This window comes from Thunnus thynnus, chromosome 15, assembly GCF_963924715.1.
Source record: "Thunnus thynnus chromosome 15, fThuThy2.1, whole genome shotgun sequence".
In the NCBI taxonomy this organism is placed as follows: Eukaryota; Metazoa; Chordata; class Actinopteri; order Scombriformes; family Scombridae; genus Thunnus; species Thunnus thynnus.
Genome location: NC_089531.1, coordinates 18,717,087 through 18,735,860, shown reverse-complemented (window position 1 = coordinate 18,735,860; position 18,774 = coordinate 18,717,087). Strand labels below are relative to the sequence as shown.

At 39.8% G+C, this 18,774-nt stretch overlaps 1 protein-coding gene and 1 long non-coding RNA gene across 3 annotated transcripts; both read left to right on the top strand.

The window, feature by feature from the left end:
• The first annotated feature begins 160 nt into the window (after positions 1 to 160).
• On the top strand, positions 161 to 9,624 carry dync1li1 (dynein, cytoplasmic 1, light intermediate chain 1). 2 transcript variants are annotated; one of them, XM_067611145.1, is made up of 14 exons: positions 161 to 462; positions 641 to 714; positions 2,362 to 2,478; positions 2,602 to 2,832; positions 3,538 to 3,692; positions 3,928 to 4,021; positions 4,668 to 4,803; positions 4,908 to 5,019; positions 5,275 to 5,334; positions 5,473 to 5,517; positions 5,613 to 5,700; positions 5,793 to 5,915; positions 6,129 to 6,149; positions 8,147 to 9,624. In XM_067611145.1, the coding sequence occupies exons 1-14, from the start codon at positions 176 to 178 to the stop codon at positions 8,263 to 8,265; spliced, it is 1,662 nt and encodes a 553-aa protein (XP_067467246.1). In that variant the 5' UTR covers positions 161 to 175; the 3' UTR covers positions 8,266 to 9,624. The 2 variants fall into 2 exon arrangements, with proteins under 2 accessions (XP_067467246.1, XP_067467247.1); XM_067611146.1 differs by lacking the exon at positions 6,129 to 6,149.
• Positions 9,625 to 13,258: 3,634 nt separating this feature from the next.
• On the top strand, positions 13,259 to 18,204 carry LOC137197751 (uncharacterized). The gene is made up of 3 exons (XR_010931501.1): positions 13,259 to 13,917; positions 14,396 to 14,424; positions 17,354 to 18,204. It is a non-coding gene; the product is annotated as an uncharacterized lncRNA (long non-coding RNA).
• Positions 18,205 to 18,774: the final 570 nt, after the last annotated feature.

Below are 18,774 nucleotides of genomic sequence, written 5' to 3'. Positions count from 1 at the left end.
GCATACCGAAATATTTCATAATAGCTTATAGGCTTTGTGCCATCAGCCTATTTGGTTCATATACCTATACCATAAACAAATTCCTACATGTACATTACTTTTTTTTAAATCACCAATTCATTACAGGTTTATTTTTGATCTGAATGATGGTATACTCAGATTGAATGTGGTGTGGATGCTCAGTCAGTCCAGATTTGTCACTTTGCGGATGAGATCATCCTCATGTCTGGAGCAGACCCGCAGCTTTGTGCGGGCGGGCGGACCACGCCCCGGCCCCGGCGTGCATGTGCACCAGGCTGGGGTTAGCACAGAGCTGCTACATCCGGGCGCTCTGCTCGGTTTACAAGCCCCTGCGAAGATGGCGACTTCAGGGAGGAGTGCATTATTATCCTCCACCTCAACTGGACCTAAGAGCACACTGGAGAACTCCAACCCAGAAGAGGATGACGGGCAGAACTTGTGGTGGGTGTAAAGAAGTTAAAGCTGGGTTATTGTGAGGAAGGTTTGCGGAGGGGGACGAGAGTCTATTGTGCTGTGTGATGAGGATGGTTTGACAGCTAGCCTGCTAACTAGGCTAGCTGTCATTAATGAATGAAGCCTTGTGTTTGGCCGTGTTGTAACGGGGCTGCTCTGTCTGCAGGTCGACCATCCTGAGTGAAGTATCAACCCATTCAAGATCGAAGCTACCGTCCGGGAAAAATGTCCTGGTTATGGGTGTGTATCTCTGTGTGTGTATGTGTGTGTGTATGTGTGTGTGTCTGCAGTCTGCTGGCTAGCCAATAGCTTGGATAGCTCATGAGCTGGTGATCATGTCATCCTGGTAGACTTAATACAGCTCCATAACAAAGCCAGCTTGCTCTGGAGGAATGGTGCTTTTGTGTTCAAGCCTTGTAGCTGATGATGCGTCGGCGGCTAGCAAAGAGAGACAGGTGTATTTTTCCCGAGCGCCTACACACACAAATGCGCGCACACACTCACACACACACACACACACACACACACACACACACACACACACACAACCACACAGTACATCATCATCGTCTTGTGAGAGAGAAACGGGCCGCTTTGAAACACTGCAAGTCATTCTAGCATGCTAGTAGCAGCTAGGCAGAGATGGTGCAGAGAGGACGAGGTGAACCGTCAGCCTGTGTGTGTGTGTGTGTGTTTTTTAACGGGGGCTTTATGTGACTGAGGCGGAGAGGGTGCCTCCCTGTCCCGCTGCTGTCCACACAAACACACACACACACACACACCATCTACACATCCGCCCAGGATAATCCGCTGCCTGCTACCGGTTCCAGCTAATCAGCGAGTTGGTTATGGGTGTGATAGTGTGGCATTTAGGCCATTTGTCAGTTTTTGTTATGCTATCCATCCATGAGCAGCATCATTGCGTTATGATGCATCGAGTCCCCCTGTCGGCATACATGCACATGGCATGGTGCAAGAATGGATGCAGCTTCGACAACAATAGCAATAACAATGGTGTGCTGTTACTAGCAATAATGCCAAGAGAAATACAGATAACTTTTCAGTAGCGTTTTAATTTGGCTGCATAAAAAGATTCAGTCATATCATAATGACGCTGTTTGTCAAAAATGATTGGATTGTTTGCAGTGTGTGTGTGTGTGTGTGTGTGTGTGTGTGTGTGTCTGTGTGTGTGTGTGTGCATGAGGTTTTGTGCAATCCAAATTTTGGACAGTGATGTACAAGTGTGCACACCACATCCAAGATGCCAACATGTCTGTTATCCTTGCTGCGTGGAGGTAGTGCTTACTTGTTTATGAATTATTTGTATTTGTTTATATATTTATCTCCAATTTGTATTTTATATTATTCACAGTAATTATTATTCTTGCACTGTTAATCACCTTGCATTTACACATACACTCATATATGCACATGGTCTATCATAGTGACAGTTCTCTGTAGTAGTCCTGGTGGCTAGACTATCACTTTACTGTTGTGTTTTTATTCTTTTATTCTTGTGTGTATTGGTGTTTTGTATGAGTATAAGTCACTGGATGTCTAAATTTCCCTGGGGATTAATAAAGTATTTATCTATCTATCTATCTATCTATCTATCTATCTATCTATCTATCTATCTATCATAATGCAACCTCAGCAATGGTGTGGTATGTTGGCTCTCAGTTAGTCTACCACTCTAAATTCAATTCTAGCCATTTCAAACTATACTTTAAACTGGAAGTAATATGAGTTAAGTATTAAACTCATCATCATTATTATTATTATTGTTGTTGTTTTTGTTGTTGTTACAGCAGTGAATGCTGGCATGGAAAAACCCTGTTTTATTCTACTGGCCATAATTCTGTTATTTACCTATTTTTGTGTGTGTAGGTGAAGTGGGATCGGGGAAGACCACCTTGGTTGCTAAGCTACAGGGAGTTGAAGAGTATATGAAAGGGCGTGGTCTGGAGTACCTCTACTTCAGTGTCCATGACGACGACATTGATGGTAACTTGCAACTGATTGCAGTTCATAGACTGATGAATTGTCATCCTAGAATCAACAGAGTACCTCTAAAATAATCGTGTGTGTGTGTATTTCCCTTGGTCTATTTTGTGTGTGTGTGTTTAGATCAAACCAGGTGTAATGCCTGGGTGTTAGACGGAGACCTTTACCACAAAGGTCTGCAAGGAGTAGCTGTACCAGTGGACGCAATCAGCAACACGTTGCTGCTGATAACGGTTGACATGTCACGGCCATGGAACGCTCTGGACTCTCTCCAGAAGTGGGCCGCCGTCGCTAGGGAACACATCGACAAACTCCGGGTCCCTCCGGAAACACTGCGGGAGCTGGAGCACAGACGTGAGTCATACTGACAGCAGTTAGACTGACTAGTAGCTGAAGTAGAAAACAAAATATACATCGGTGTTTCTTCACAGAAATGTTCTTAGAAGTGTGAAAACAGTACTTTTGATAAGTAGCCCGTGTAAAAAGATTAACATGGACCACAGATCCTGCTAGGGTGTTGTGTAAGGAGTCCTATCTGAGAAGGTGTGTACTCTGAAAAATCTGGAAAAACAAAACTCTCTCCACTGTAAGTTGATAGGGTTATTGTTGGTAAAAACTATAATCAAAATGGTCACAGTAGTACATTGTTTCATGCTAACCTAAAGTTAATAAAATAATCTAGAAATTCAGGGATGCTGGGGACTTCTTGAATCCTGCTTTAAGGCTCAACGGAGGTCCACAGACCTTATGTTGAGAGCCCTGAGGAACGCTATGTGATACTACATCTCTCCATTGATACCAGAAGCTGTTTCACATGGGATGGCAGCTCCTGCAGTAATGGTGGCGCAGTACATCTTTTCCACACAAGAGGAAGCCAGCATCTACAATATCTCACACATAAATTATAATTACTGCTTATAAGATAAAATGTAATAAACCCAAGCAGCAAATACAGTTATGAAAATGATAATGCTGATAATAATTTAGAACTGTAGCCTCTGTTTATGATTGTTCGTGTACATTAATGCTGTGTGCGTGTGTGTGTGTGTGTGTATGTAGTTGTAAAGCAGTTCCAGGAGTACACAGAGCCAGGCAGCGGGGAGGACGGGACCCCGCAGAGGAGGAGTGAAGAGGAGGAGAGCGTGCTGCTGCCATTAGGAGAGAACACACTCACACACAACCTGGGCATACCAGTGGTGGTTGTCTGTACCAAGGTACACACACACTCACTGCTGGCTTTCGTGTCAAAACACACTTCAGCTTAAATTATAACTGCATGTGGTCCACTATATGCTATAAAGAGCATCATTGTTTGGTCATTTTAGAATGAAGTCATCTGAAAGGGTTTGTCTCAAAGCAGCACGATGCTGATTTGTTGTGTCATACACACACACACACACACACACAAACACATTCACCTCTGTCTGACTCCTACTTATCTGTCCACAGTGTGATGCCATCAGCACATTGGAGAAGGAGCACGACTACAGAGACGAACACCTGGACTTCATCCAGTCCCACATCAGACATTTCTGCCTGCAGTGTATCCTTTACAGTAATGCATAACAACTATGGCGTGCAGTATATGCAGGGGTTTTAATGGGGCTGTTGATCAGTATCATTGACCCTGCAATTTCCAGGTCAGGTACTGGAATTTCTGGCTTTGTCCTCCCATCTGTTTAGAGATGAAGGATGCTGATACAACTGAGTGACCGGCAGTACAATTTATTTTCTTCTCAGGGCCAAAGGCAAAGTTCCCAACAACATAATTTTTGCAGTATTTTGGCCATTGTAAGCAGTATTTTGGCCATTGTAAGCTGTGTCTGCACTACTGTTGTTGATATTGCTTTGTTACAAGGAGAGTTCGATAAATGTCATAGATTACTCAGCACTCCTTGAAATTTTTTTTCAGTCATTTTTTTTATTATACAGCACTTTGGACAACTGTTGTTTTTTAAATGTGCTTTATAAATAAATTTGATTTGATGTGATTTTCTCCTGTCAATGCTGACTGGAAACAGAATTCAAATTTCTGGGGTCATGGCATTAAAAATGAGCCAAGACTTCACACTGTCTTAGTTCTTCTGTATAATGTTAGAAATTTGTGCCCCTGTTATTAAGATATGGAGTTTTTTTAATGTCAGTATGTTGTGTTGTGGTGTTGGAAATATCCTTGACAGCCGTGACAGATGGGGCATCGCTGGTTTACACATCAGTGAAGGAGATGAAGAACCTGGACGTGCTATATAAATATCTGGTCCACAGACTCTACGGCTTTCCGTTCCACTGCCCTGCACAAGTGGTGGAAAGAGACGCTGTCTTCATGTAAGCCTGTGTGTGCGTGCATGCGTGTGTGTGTGTGTCTCCTTCCATGTTCACTGCCTGTATTTGGCTTGTAACCCTCTCTCTCTCTGCTTCTCCACTACCAGTCCATCAGGCTGGGACAATGAGAAGAAGATCGCTATACTTCACGAGAACTTCCAAACAGTAAAATCAGACGACAGCTTTGAGGACGTAGTCGTCAAACCGCCTGTCAGAAAGGTATGGAGACTTGAAGGGATCCTCTTTTGGCGGTCTAATCTTACAATGCAACAGACTGATTATGTAACGTATCATTTCCTTCTGTACCATTTTTGCATTTCACAGCCAATGCACTTATCTTAAACGCACATCCCTGCAGGGACCATGAGTGTTTTATCCAATCTAGTCTACTACTGTAGCTGTTGTACTGTTATAAAGAAGAGCTGGAAGCGAAAAAGACTCATCAAAACATTTTTAATTCTTGCCTCTCACCAGATTGTACATGAAAAGGAGATTCAGGCTGAAGACGACCAAGTGTTTCTGGTAAAATTGCAGGTCAGAAAGCATTTCACTTCAGCTAATGCCAGTTGGTTTGCTGCTTGCGGGTATTCCAGTTAGATCTGAGTTGAGGGTCTTGATATGTTAATTAAATACTAATTGGAGTAAGTGTGCATATTGTGCTCTAATTTGCAGTCACTGCTCGCCAAACAGCCCGCTGTGACAGCAGGACGACCGGTGGTGAGTGCTCCATTTTTTTTTTCTACTTGTGGCTCATAACATTAAGTATAACCCTATATGTCCATATGTGTGAGAGAGACTGTTTATACCCCTAGGACACCACCAGCAGAGCACCCACCGGTTCCCCCAGGACGAGTAATCGCTCTGCAGCGGCCAACGTAGCTAACGCAATGCCACAGTCAGGTACATCATGTGTTTTATTGCTTCACAGACACAGAGCCACCACCCTTGACCATTGTGTGTGTTTTTATAACTTTATTACCTGTATGCTGCAGGTCAAACCAGTGAGGGTGTCTTGGCCAACTTCTTCAACAGTCTACTGACAAAGAAAGCGGGAACAGGAGGGCCCGGGACGCCGGGTGGTGGTAACAACACTCCAGGAACTGTACGCAAGTCAGGTGAGAACACACACACACACACACACACTTTTTTTTGAGGTAGCTCTGGTTTTGTATCCTCAAGAAAGTGATCATTCATTTGTGTTTGAAAGGACTTTCTCCTCTGTCATTCCTCAGCAGTTGGCTTCTTTTTGATTTATGACTTTTCACCCCTCAATTCCAATCCCTCATTTTTTTTTCATTTCTTTACTCTCCTTCTGTCCTCTACTCCAGACATCTTGAACATAATACATGGTAAAAAGATCATGAAGGTGTCTGAGTGCATCTCCCAAGCACACAAATACACACCCATCACCTTTATGCCTATAGCTTGTGTGAACTGTCTCTCATTAATAACTACACTCACTACACTTTGCTGTGCAGTCTCACTGTTAACATCGTTCATAACGTGTGTATGTGTTCATTCATAATGTGTGTATGTGCGTGCACTAGTCAGAGGATGCTGGCCACGTTAAGGTGTGTGTGAGCGAGATATTCCTCATTTATTATTGCTTGTGTATGTCATTTTTTCGTTCTGAACCCTTTACGCCCTTTGACCCCTTTCTTTCCTGAACCTTCAACTTTCTCCAGCATCCAAGGAGGAACAATGCTGGGATCAAACCTCCTGTGTCACCCATTTACTTCTTTTACAAACACATAAAAAAATAGACCTGAGGGCAATAAATCATGTTTATTTCTTTGTATGTTTATAGTTTTCTAACATGCAGATTATATGAAAGTTCTTGTTGCTTTGTTAAGTCAGGAATTACCCAGGCTTAGAACTGTAGTGGTCCAGGAGATGATCCCATCACCACTGAATTACTTTTTCACTGTACGCCTTCATTTTGTTGTTTTAAAGAACCAGTTAATCATTTGCAAAACAACAACTGCTAGATGGTTTAATTGGACTTGGCTTATACGTATCAGAACAGGATTTCACATTAGTGGCCAGATCCACCACCATGTAGAAAACACCAAAGGCCAACTTGTCTCAGAGTTCCTTTTTTTCACCTACTTGGGTGGCATAAAAAGCACCTGTCAGTTCAATTTGACTTGTAAATTATTTAATGACAGCTGGACCCATTATGTTTCCCCTTCTAATACCCTGACTCCAATCTACTCCCCTCTTTTTTTTTTTCTTTTTTTTTTTTTTTTGGGCATGTTGCATTGCATTTCTCATAACTAATATCTGCCACAAACATTACACATGATTCTAACTAAGGCTGGGCGATATGGGGGGAAAAACGTATATCTTTATACTGAAAAGAATTGGCTATGTGTAATATATACCCATATATTCATGCAGTCTCAGTGAAATGGCTTATGGCAGATATTTCTCCATAGCCAAGCCAATAAACGCTGAATAAAGTTAGTCAAAAAAACAAGGTTAGGTAGAAATAAAATGCATGAAACTAAATCTCATGTCAGAATGATGTTAGATAAGGTATGATTTCCCACAGAGGTGTGCTTCATACTGGATAATTACAACATATGGTAAACTAATTTATTTGTCATAATGCAACACAGAAACCTGAATGAAACATTGTTCCATATTGACTACCAGTAACTTGAAGGTGTGGTTCAAAAAGGTTAAGAAACGCCATTTCATTTTTACTTAGTATTAACAAAGGACTGTTTTCACAAAATGCATTTGCAGCTTGTTGACAGAATCACAAAATGATCAGCTGAGTGAAGCTGCTGACAGAGCTGGTTGTGAGATGTCTTTTCTCATTGAAACTTTTCTAAGACCAAATGTCCTCGAAATACCATCAACTCGCTTTGTGCTTCCTGATTTGAATGAAAGTCCCACTTGCCTGCACCTGTCCCTCTACTTGGGTGCTTTGCGCAGTGCGCTGGGCACAGAAATGCCAAACAAACTGGGCAGGAAATTGCAACTCGTCCTGCTTTCACTAGCATTTGTCCTCTCCTTTCTTTTTTGTTAATTCATTAAGTAAAAGCCATTTAAGATCATCCCCATAAAATTAATGTTGACATATTTTACATGTCAAAGAAGACTGTTGCAAGTATATTGTTAGCATTAAATATTTGACCCAGCCCTAATTCTAACCATGTGTAATCACCTTTGTGCCAAGGTGCCACTTAATGTTAATGCTATGAAAGCGCACTATTATTCATTGCACTGGCTAATATTGTATTTCTGCATGCTTGTTTAACGATTTGACAGATTTCCCTCTAACATACAGTATTACAAATGTTTGTGTTCCTTTTGTGTCTGCCTATAATGGATACAGGTTCGAAGCTGGGCCTGAGTGATGTACAAGCGGAGCTGGACCGCATATCCAGCCGGGAGACTGACTCAGACTTGCCCAATGCCCACGAGACCCCTGCCACCGACGGCCAGGACACATGAAGACCAACACGCTTCACCCTGCTCTACTTCTCTCCTCCTCCACCTCAGTCACCCTCCACCTCTTTTGCCCTTCCTCCCTCTACGCTCGCTCTCTGCTCCATCACAAAGAAGCAGGGGAACAAAGAGGGAAGCAGGGGAAAAGGAAAGGTGGACACAGTTTTTGCTCCCCGTCATCTTTCACTGTCCTCAAAGAGAAGAACTCGCCCTCTCTTCCCCTGCTCCCTTTCCCACAAACTCATTCCACCACTCCACCCTCACCCCACCCCCCCCTCTTTCTTCCCTTCCTGGCTGTTACACCGAGGGCGAGTATTTGTCACTGTTACATACAAGACTGTCTGTTACATGAGAGTTAATGGGTATGGGGGACCAATGTGGGTGTGAAGGTTGGGATGAGAAGAAGTGAGAGGTAGGTTGAAAAAGGATAAATGGCAAGAATGAAAGCGTGGATGTTTTATCCATCCATTTATTGTGATGGTACAGTTAGTGTTTTTACGGTAGGAACTGCTGAAGGGCGCATGTTGAGGAAACTGCACTTAGACTAGGGGTGATTGCGTGATTGTGTGTTTAACGTATGTGAGGCAAGTCACGTTTGGACAGAGGAAGAGTTCGAGAACAAAACAAAAAAATGCCTGAAACAAAATTGCAAAGAGTCTTGTTTTTTAAGATGAAGGGATGAACATACTAGTATTTGTGTATGTATGTGTGTGTGTTTGTGAGAGAGAGAGTGTGTGTGTGTATGTGCGTGAGTATGAGAGAGTGAGAGCAAAGCAGATAAGAGAAAATGAAGGATGTTATTACAACCTAGACTTGTACGTTGAGAGATTTTTGGCTGTTTGCATTGTCAACCAAAAGGCAAAAAAAAACATGACTATGCTCTTACACTACAAGCTGTTTAAATACAGTGCATACACTATTATTACGGCAGCCATGTCTGCTAGACTACTCAAACAAAACCTGACAAAAAAAATATACTACAGAATCAAACTTCACAGTCAAGCACTAGTCCTGTGTAGAAGACACCTGAGGTCCATCACAGCACCAAATTCTACAATTGGCCAAACTCCCTCACACGGCTCAAACCTGTAGATAACAGACAGCGCACTGGAAAAGGGTGGGTGGGTAGCTGAGCTTTACTTGTACAGAAAGAAGCACTAGTGATTCAGTTCCATAGTTACTGCGGGCAGCGTGGTGGGTGGGAAAGGGATGGGGGGCGGGGGGGGTCCGAGTATGGGAGGGTCACATCAAGAATGTACAGTCATTGTCTCGCTGATTGGTCCTGTTATTTCAGAGCTCTGTGTTGGCGTTTGTATAATCAGATCTGTTAATCAGTCAAATAAAAGGTGTATTTATTCGGATTCATCCACCTGGCTTCTCTTTTGTTTCTTTACCGCGGTCGTTCGTTTCCCCTCACTCTAAATAAAGTTTTATTTTGTGATATTGAAATTTTACAAATGAGAATAATAATTTGCAGTTGAAGATCTTTCAACCAGATGACATGCAAGATGCTGAATAAACATAAAGATAATTGGATGTTCCTTGCTTGCAAAAACTGTAAACGCTAGGCCAGCTTCTGATGCACACAGCTTAGCAAAAATGCAAATGGAAGATGATATGAGTGGTTGTAATATAACAAGCAAATGAGTACAGTGCTCTTTCTCTGGCAGCACGAAAGGATAATGGGGAACAAGACTAGTACTACTCTTGAACATCTTAGAATACACTTCTGCATACACTGTTGACAATACTTATAATGTTTATTGCTGAGATTCTTAAATGTGTATTTTTCCTTGACTTGGTATTTGTTTTAAAGCCATTTAAGGTTTTTCATTCAATGTTGGTAATTAATAGTAGAAAAATGCCAATGAAATTTATGAGCCTTGCCACAATGGTATTTACTGTAGTGCTACCGTAGCATAAATGGTTTCTATTATTTTGTCCACGCTGCATTGGTGTTATACAGTTGCTGCTGTCTGGCTGATCTCTGACTGCCCTGCAGGGGGAGAACGCCTTACACAACACTAAAACATCATGAAATACCATACAGTGTAAATTAAGAAATAATTTGTCCAAAGCTGCATGAGGCAAGTATTTACCTTTAATGCAAGATTTGTTTATATCAAAATAATGTGGTCAGATAATATTTATATCTTGTATCTGAATAATTCCTCTTGAAATCTTCATATGAGAACTGTTTACAGGCAACTAACTTTAAAGCTTCTTTTGTATGTATTTTCAGGAGCTCCAAGTAGATAAATACAATACATTTCACATCATTATCATTAAGAGACTGAAACGACATAATAATTTCAATCCTAATGTGCACTTGCATGGCTGATATCAAGGAATAAAGACAGCCAATACTGTAAGTAAGTAAATGAATATAAATGTAATAAAGGGTTTGCATTTCTTTTTCATAACAAAATCTAGGTGTTTGACTTGTAGGAAAAGTATGTCTGTTATATTATCTTTACCATGCTGTACTGTCCACCACAATTAGAGACAGTGGATGGGCTTCATAGTTTTACCTGAGGCTTTGATATTTGTACCAAATACTGACAAAACACCGACAACAATGGAAATCCATAAACAGTTGCTGAAATAAATGTCATCACCTTATGATGACTCATTTTAAACTAAGTGTGAAATAATGTATTTGACATACTTACTTATATTCTGCATATATGTTTTTTACTAGCCTACTACACATTTCTGTTACTCTTTGAGAGATGATATTGCATAGTTTTCAGTTAATCATTAGGGTATAATAAAAGATCATAAGTTTCCATTTCCTGCAGCAACAGCAATACATTCCCTAATAACACCTTGTACTTTGACCTTTTCAGGTCTATGACCAATTCAGACACATGAACATCCTCTACTGACACTTTCAGTTTTTAGCCTATTCATGTACTGTAGTATGTTTTCAATACATTTTTTTCATATACACTTTAAAAAAAAAACTTTTAGTTTTCCCAAAATATTTTACAATGTTTTCCCTGTATTTCAAGCTAAAAGAAAAATCATATTAAAATTACAAGAATAAACTGTTTATTGAAATGTGTCATGTGATTTAACAAAAGAAATCTGTAAAAATGGAATACATTAAATATCTGTTTTTTAACAGCTTCTAAATGTCAATTTCACCAAAACTAACCATAAAAATAAAGTAAAAGTAGCAGAATTTTCTGTAATTTTACAAAAAATTGCTTTTGTCATGGAGATATATCACTGTCAAATACATAAAAATACCATAATAATACATTTAAAATTGTACAATTGCAAGAAAATGTATGACTAAAGAGAGAAATATTTTTAATTTTGTATAAATTGACCACTACTTTATATACATAAACTGAAAACACACAGGGTATTAACTATCCTATTAGACAATAAAAAAATTAAATTTTAACAGATTTTGACTTTTACTTTATTGCCACATTTATATTAATTAAAATATTTGATTGTTAGATAAGTGCATTTTATGTCATAAAAACTGTTGTGTTGTGTGTGTAGAGTTAAATTTTTAAAAATTACTGGAATGGCTGCCAATGGTCCTCAATGGAACATATAGAGAACAAAATTCTGTTTGTAGAAGCACTATGACCTTTGACATCTGAAAAAGTTTGGTAACAGGTTGAGGGTTGAATCTGCCCTATTTTGAAACACACTGCACACTAAGTCACTAACCCCTCGAAATGAAGATTCTAGTGTCAGTGGTCCCAGGTCCCAGCCTTCGATGCATTCAACTTTTGTCCCAATTGGTGTTTGCAGAGGTCAAACCGTGACCTGTCAGTGAAGGGTTAACATTAGAGAAATTGTTCCACCACAGCACAGATCGCAGCACTCTACTGATGATTGGGAAGTCTTATAATTTCCGAGCTATGACGGCCATGTCACCCTCTGCGAACCTCTGACCTTTGTAGGGTTAGAGAATAATAATTTTATTTCTGGAATCTTCAGATTCAGTTTTTCGAATGCCACTTGACCAATCAATTGACTGATCAGAATCCATTACATATTGTGAACAAGGGCGAAAGTAGCTCCAATCAGGGAGGCTTGCCAAGATTTTCCTCCAGGAACACCTGGAAAGTCAGGAACCAAACCACATGAGATTAGGCCAGAGATGAAGCCTTACCTTGTTATTCAGAGACACAAATACATTTTTTGGAATGGCTTCCAATGCTCTTCAATTGACATATAAGCCCCCTTTACACCTTGCATTAAAATGTGTCTCATATCCAGACTGTATCTAGATATGATTTGACCTGATAACATTTACACCTGGTATTAATATATGTCTCCAGTGTCCACACTGACATCCGATTGAGATCCGATCGCTCCGTCCAGCTCAAACAACCGAATGTCACATCCTCCTCTTGTTTGCACGTGGAGGATGTGTGAAAAAAAAAAGATAGTAGCCTTCCGTGAAGCTGTGCTATTGTATGGGCTAAATTGAAAGCAGACACTTGGTCTCGTCTTGACTCCATCCATGAGTGTCTTGAATAACCATAGCTTCTTGCAGCTTTCTTGCTTGAAGCTTAGTTCACTAACTGGCTAATGGCTGCTACCTTGTTGATTTGGAACAGTCTCACATGATTATGTTTTTCCGCCCACATAGTTGTATGTGGATTGACAAAGCAATTGCATTTATACTTGTGTTCAATGTGGTCACAATGCATCCCTGTTTTGGCCAATCGGATCACAATCCGTCCTCGGTGCATCTTGGGTGAATTTACTTTCATGTGGTCAAGCATTATCCAAATGCAATCCAATCACCCAAAACATATTTTAATGCAAGGTGTAAAGGGGGCCATAGAGAACAAAATGGAAGTGCTGTGACCTTTGACAATTTTCAACAATTTTTCCTGTGAAAATGGTAAATGAATGGTAAATGGACTGTACATATAGTCCTCCAAATACTCAAAGTGCTTTTTACACAATAATAATTTTTGGGAAAAATTTGATTTTTTAATTTTTTATTTCTAACCCGGATATGAGCTTATCTTCTTTACTGTAAAATGGGATAGGGCACTAAATTGCAGATGGGATATGCCAAACTCATACAAATGTACACCAACATTTGTTGTTAGAATTCTCTATTCTCAATTTTAAAAATATATCAACAAAAAAAAATTCTTATACCATATGTTGCTTGCCTCTTTGGTAGGCTTTCAGTGTTGTTGTTTTTTTTTTTTTTTAAATCAACCAGCAGGCACATTGTAATTTTGTAAATTAAGAAAATAAAATGAGTCAAAAAATGACAATTGCAACTAAATAAAAAAAACTAAAACTAAATAAAGTTAAAAAAAAGACGTTAATAATTTGCACTCCATTGTCTATACTATTTGTACTTTTACATTAATGTTTATGGTGCCTATTCTTAAACTATAGCAAAGGATTGGAGCAATGACCATGGCCAGAAATACATGACAGACGGAGTCTGCCAACAAAATGTGGAACACTTCTGCTTCCAGCAAACAATTTTCATGGCAATCGATTTGCAGCCAATCAGAGTTGCTCCTGCTGAATGCACGCAGGTAACCTTATCACACAGGAAGCATGCCACAAGAACTTGAAGCAGATAGCATGCCTGGACTACTCCCACTGTATTCAGCCACTTTTCTAGAAGAGAGGTAGCATCGCGTTTGAGAGGTAACATTGAGAACTATTATTTAGAATTAGAATTAGAATTTAAAACAACAACAGAATTTAGAATTCAAAACATTGAAAATGTCTAATGTCCTAGCTAAGGGTGTACATTTTGACTGACGACTGAAACAAAGCAAGTAATGTTAACATTACGTTAGCTAGGTAACATTAGCAGCTAAGTTTTAGCTAAACTTTGACGTCGGGATATTTTAGCTGGAGATTTTGACTGTTATGTCGGGCATTTTCATGCCATTAAACAGGACAGTTTTTTCATGACATTGGGACATTTTAGCCAGAGATTTTGACCATTTACGTTATGTCGTGCATTTTCATGACGGTAAATGATACATTTGAACCGTCACGTCGGGCATTTTTGTGCCGTTAAACGCCAGATCTTTTTTTTTGTTTGTTTGTTTTACCGCATTTTACTGTTTTAACCTAAACCATGATTTTTCCCTCACTTGTCTCCCTTTTTTTCCAGAAGTCGTCAAGCTCAAGCATTACACTGAGGTAAGAATTTTTGCATATGTTGCAATATGACAACTTTTCTAAAAGCTTTAACATGTCCTACACGTGGCATTACATGACATCATTGTCACAGGGACGTGAATCTTCCTGATTAAGCAGGAATTACTGATTTGATCCAAGTGAATCATGTCAATCATCAAAAAAAAACAAAAAAATGTGTGTATGCAGTGTTCCCCCTATGGGCATGACTCAGAGCCACTGTGCTGTATGGTAAATAGTAGGCCTGGGCAATTAATTAAATTCTACTTTCAATTACGATTTTGGCTTCTGACGATTATGAAAACAAGATAATAGAAATAAAAGTTATTGTGCCGCATTCCATTTTGCATAATGCTCTTGTTTTTCTTGGGTTATAAACCCAGTGCACACCTTTCCAAACAAAAAGCCTCATAAGTCAGCAATGCAGCAACACAAACAGTTCATTCAGAACCCACCACATTTTCAAACTGGGGCTAAGGCACAAACTAATCCAACAGAAGCCTTGAGAGTTAAATCTATCATTTCCATCATTAAACACACTTTTTTCTTTACTTTTGGTTTGCAATCGGTGGCTAACAACTAACAATGGCTCAGTAGAACATACGCTATGCTGTGTGTGTCAGTGACATGGATGTATAAAGACGGATACAGTGTTGGAGGCGGGGCCCCATTCATTTCCATGAAAGTTGCTCAGTGGCTCATGAAGCCAAAAAAGCCACTTCCCACTGTAAAGAAATTACCCAGATGAATACATACTGCACACGGTCTATGGGCCCAAGCCGCCATAGAGCATGCTCACTAGAGACTTCTGCTGGCTGAGACGGCTAACTTGCAGTTTAGCCCTCTGGCTAACTTGAATGGGGATAACACAATTCAATCGTGTGGCTCCTCTTGACTTTGGAACTGTGATCAAACCAGATGTATCAAATTCTGATAATGAAACAAGTCATTTTTGCAGTTGTGACGCTCAAAAAAATGCATCCACTGTTTTACAGTTGCTCCTTTTCCCATGATTGTGTGTGGGAAAAAGGCTTTTTGGGCCCTTGTCAGCCACGGGAGTTGAAATTCCACAGTTTAGCCACTATGTTAATTTGGCTTCAAAGCTGGGCGTTGTTCCTAGGGGCTTGGTCTGTGACTGTGTGATGTGTTTACAGAGTTTGTACTGAGCATCCACACATTTCCCTGTTCTCTATTTCTCTGTTTAGCATCGTAAGGTTAGGATAACCCATTGTTGCTAACTTCGGAGCTCACTTTTCCAGCAGTTGGGGAAACAACAAACATGACTTTTCTTGGTCTTGACAAGCTAAGGCATTTATTAACTGACACACTGTAGTCTGTACTGTACATTTACTGTCAGATTGTCAACTTACTAACTAATGACAACTAACGTTGAAAGTAAAGTTAGGCTTTGCTATCTGCTTCCGGACTCATTTTTAAAAAAGACGAGCGAGAGAGAGAGAGAGAGAGAGCAGCAGCAGTGGTCGAGCGAGCTAGAGAGTGAATGATGAGAGGGAGCGCTGGTAGTGAGAATGCCGGTGAATCAGATCAAACAATGTTATTTTCTGATTGTTTCACAGTGGTTACGTTCTGGAGGACAATGATTTCATTGTTGGCCAAAAGTGGCCGCCTTTCCTTCTTAAACTTATTCCTCAGCGATTCAAGCGTGGAATCCTGTGAAACAAAAGGGGGAGAAAAAAAGAGATTGTAGTTATTGATGAAACATTTAATAATAATAATAATAATAATAATAATAATAATAATAATAATAATAATAAGTTTATTTAGTATAGCACCTTTCACAGAAATAAAATTCACAAAGTGCTTCACAAGAATAAAAGTTAAAAATAAGACCATAGAACATAAAAGCAATAAAAACATAAGCCACAAGTTAAAGTTAACATAAAAACAAAACACAGGCAACATGGTACCCCAAAAAGAGATAAACAAAAGAACAATCACTTCACAACACACTCATCTCACCTTTAGTTTTCAGCTGAGAGCGAGGGACAAAACATACCATTATATACGATCAATCATAAATTTAGCATGAAAACAACAAAATACAAAAACAAACAAATACAAATGAAAACTTATATATCCTGACCCAATACTTTCCCTGAGGAATGTGTGGTCAATTATCACAACTGAGAGAAGTTCAATATACTGAAGATGAGTTGGGTACCTAAAATGAAAATCAGAAGGAGAAATGCTTACTAGTGTTGGTGAAGTGCCAGCCGTAGTAACTAGACACTAGACACACGCAGAGCTCCTTTGCGTACATTTATTAAGACATTACAGAAAACAACATTTTGACACCAAACTGCCTTCACTTACTGGTCGAGTGTTTGTTTTTTAAGGAGGGAGTACTGCAAGCTACATTCACCCACGCCTGAATGGAGATAGCCATTCTGTAAAACCTGACCCTATTAAGCCTGTCTGTTCACTGTGTGGCCATCAGTCTGTACCTCGGGTCATGTGGTTGCAACTCGGCAATAAAGCTTTCATGGACAGTCATTATGGCCTCTGCCAGTCATGAGTCATTGTGTCTGGATTTGTCCTGTGTAGCAACAATATAGACCTAACTAATGATGATGTTGGGTTGTCAGAATGAGCAGCAAGTTTTTTTTATAGTTTACATTTTTTGGCACCTCAATATAATAATCCGGTTCCTCACGACTGCTTTAACACAGAAGGTACGTCCATTATTGAGCCCTTTAGCATGAGTTAGTCATGTGCATGCACACATCATTTTACCTGTGTTGGTATTGGAGAGGTGCCAGAAACTATACAAGAAACTCATCGTTATTTTGACACTCCCACTCCGATAGTGACATTGTGAGTAGTTAACATTAGAAAGCAACTTTTCTACAAATACAGAGTGGAATTCCCCTTTAATAATCTTTTGCAATCTCCACGTTTGTTTTGATCATAGATACCCATCTGAACACTAAAGTAACTGGTGATCACCAAGCAAGATTTGCACTGACTGCAGACCTTCACACAGAAGTAAGATGGCCTGCCTGAGTCCAGAGTAGCTAACTAATCACAGTGCTTGTGGGCATATCTTACCAAGGTTTTCTTTGGTTAAAGACAGCCCTCATACAAACTTTCATAGAATTACTTAGGACATATTTCATGAGTGTGAAAAGTATTCCAATAAGTATTTTCAGAAAAAAATGTAACAGTTTCACTGCACCATCTTGCTACTCGTCACCAGAGAAACTATAGATACATTGTTTTTTGTGGGAAAATACTTACTACTGCTCTCTACCGAGGAAAAATGGGAAGAAGAAAAGAGAAAGTCAATAGAGAGATGACCATCAAAACTGACCTCAGAATGGAATAAAAATAATAATTAGCAAATAACTATCCCAATATAGAACATTTTCTGCAAAAATTCAATGAATAAATAGTTTTTGGTCCGTGTCTCACGCCCGCCACGCCACCCCACGCCCGTTGTCTGTCCATCTTTTGCTTTTACTGTTTGTCAACTGTATCAGTGTTACTGACTTTGAATTCTAGCATAACATTAGCTTTCTGGCTCATAACTGAGCCATAGGCTTCTATGAGCTGAGCGAACTAGAAATATTTCCTCTTGCCAAGTCGTATCTAAGGTTCGTCCTATTTACTGGAGTAGTGAACAATGTCTCTATAGCATAAGAACCTTATGGGATGGTAATAATTGTTCCAGGTATTAGTCAAACCCTCAGGCGTTCCCAGGGAAACGGAGTTATGGCTTGTGAAAAATTTTAGATTTTTATTGCAAAACATATGAAAATATAAATTAATGGTCTTAATCTTTTTTGGGGGGGCATGTGACCATGTCATAAGCAGGATAATGCCCATTATGAAGCAATGTTCATGTATTAATGTTTTTTTATTGCAATGAGTGAACGGGTAGTAATGTAACATAAAAAATGAGACCTTCCCCGACTTTCTCGGTTGTCTGTAACAGCCTTTGGACTGATTTCTATGTGAAGGACCCAGGCCAGATTTTTCACGAAAATCCAACGGAAGTGACATTTTTGCACGCTCCCAAGTGCCTTGCCTCTTTCCCGCTAACATCAACAAATGACTGGCATAACCACACAACAACCAAAAACAGTGCTATCTGACTAGAAACACCCTGCAGATATTAGCTCTCCAGCTAATGAAACAGCTAGCTGCCACCGTCAACCACTGCACATTTCACAACAAAACACCACCACAATGACAAGTTGCCCACGCCCGAGCACACACAGCTAAAACAATATTATTTCCTCAACAAAGGAGCAAAAAACAAGCTTCAGAGCGATGGCAAAACATAGCTTACTCTTTTTGTTTTTCCTGTTGGTAGTCCAAAGGTCATAATAA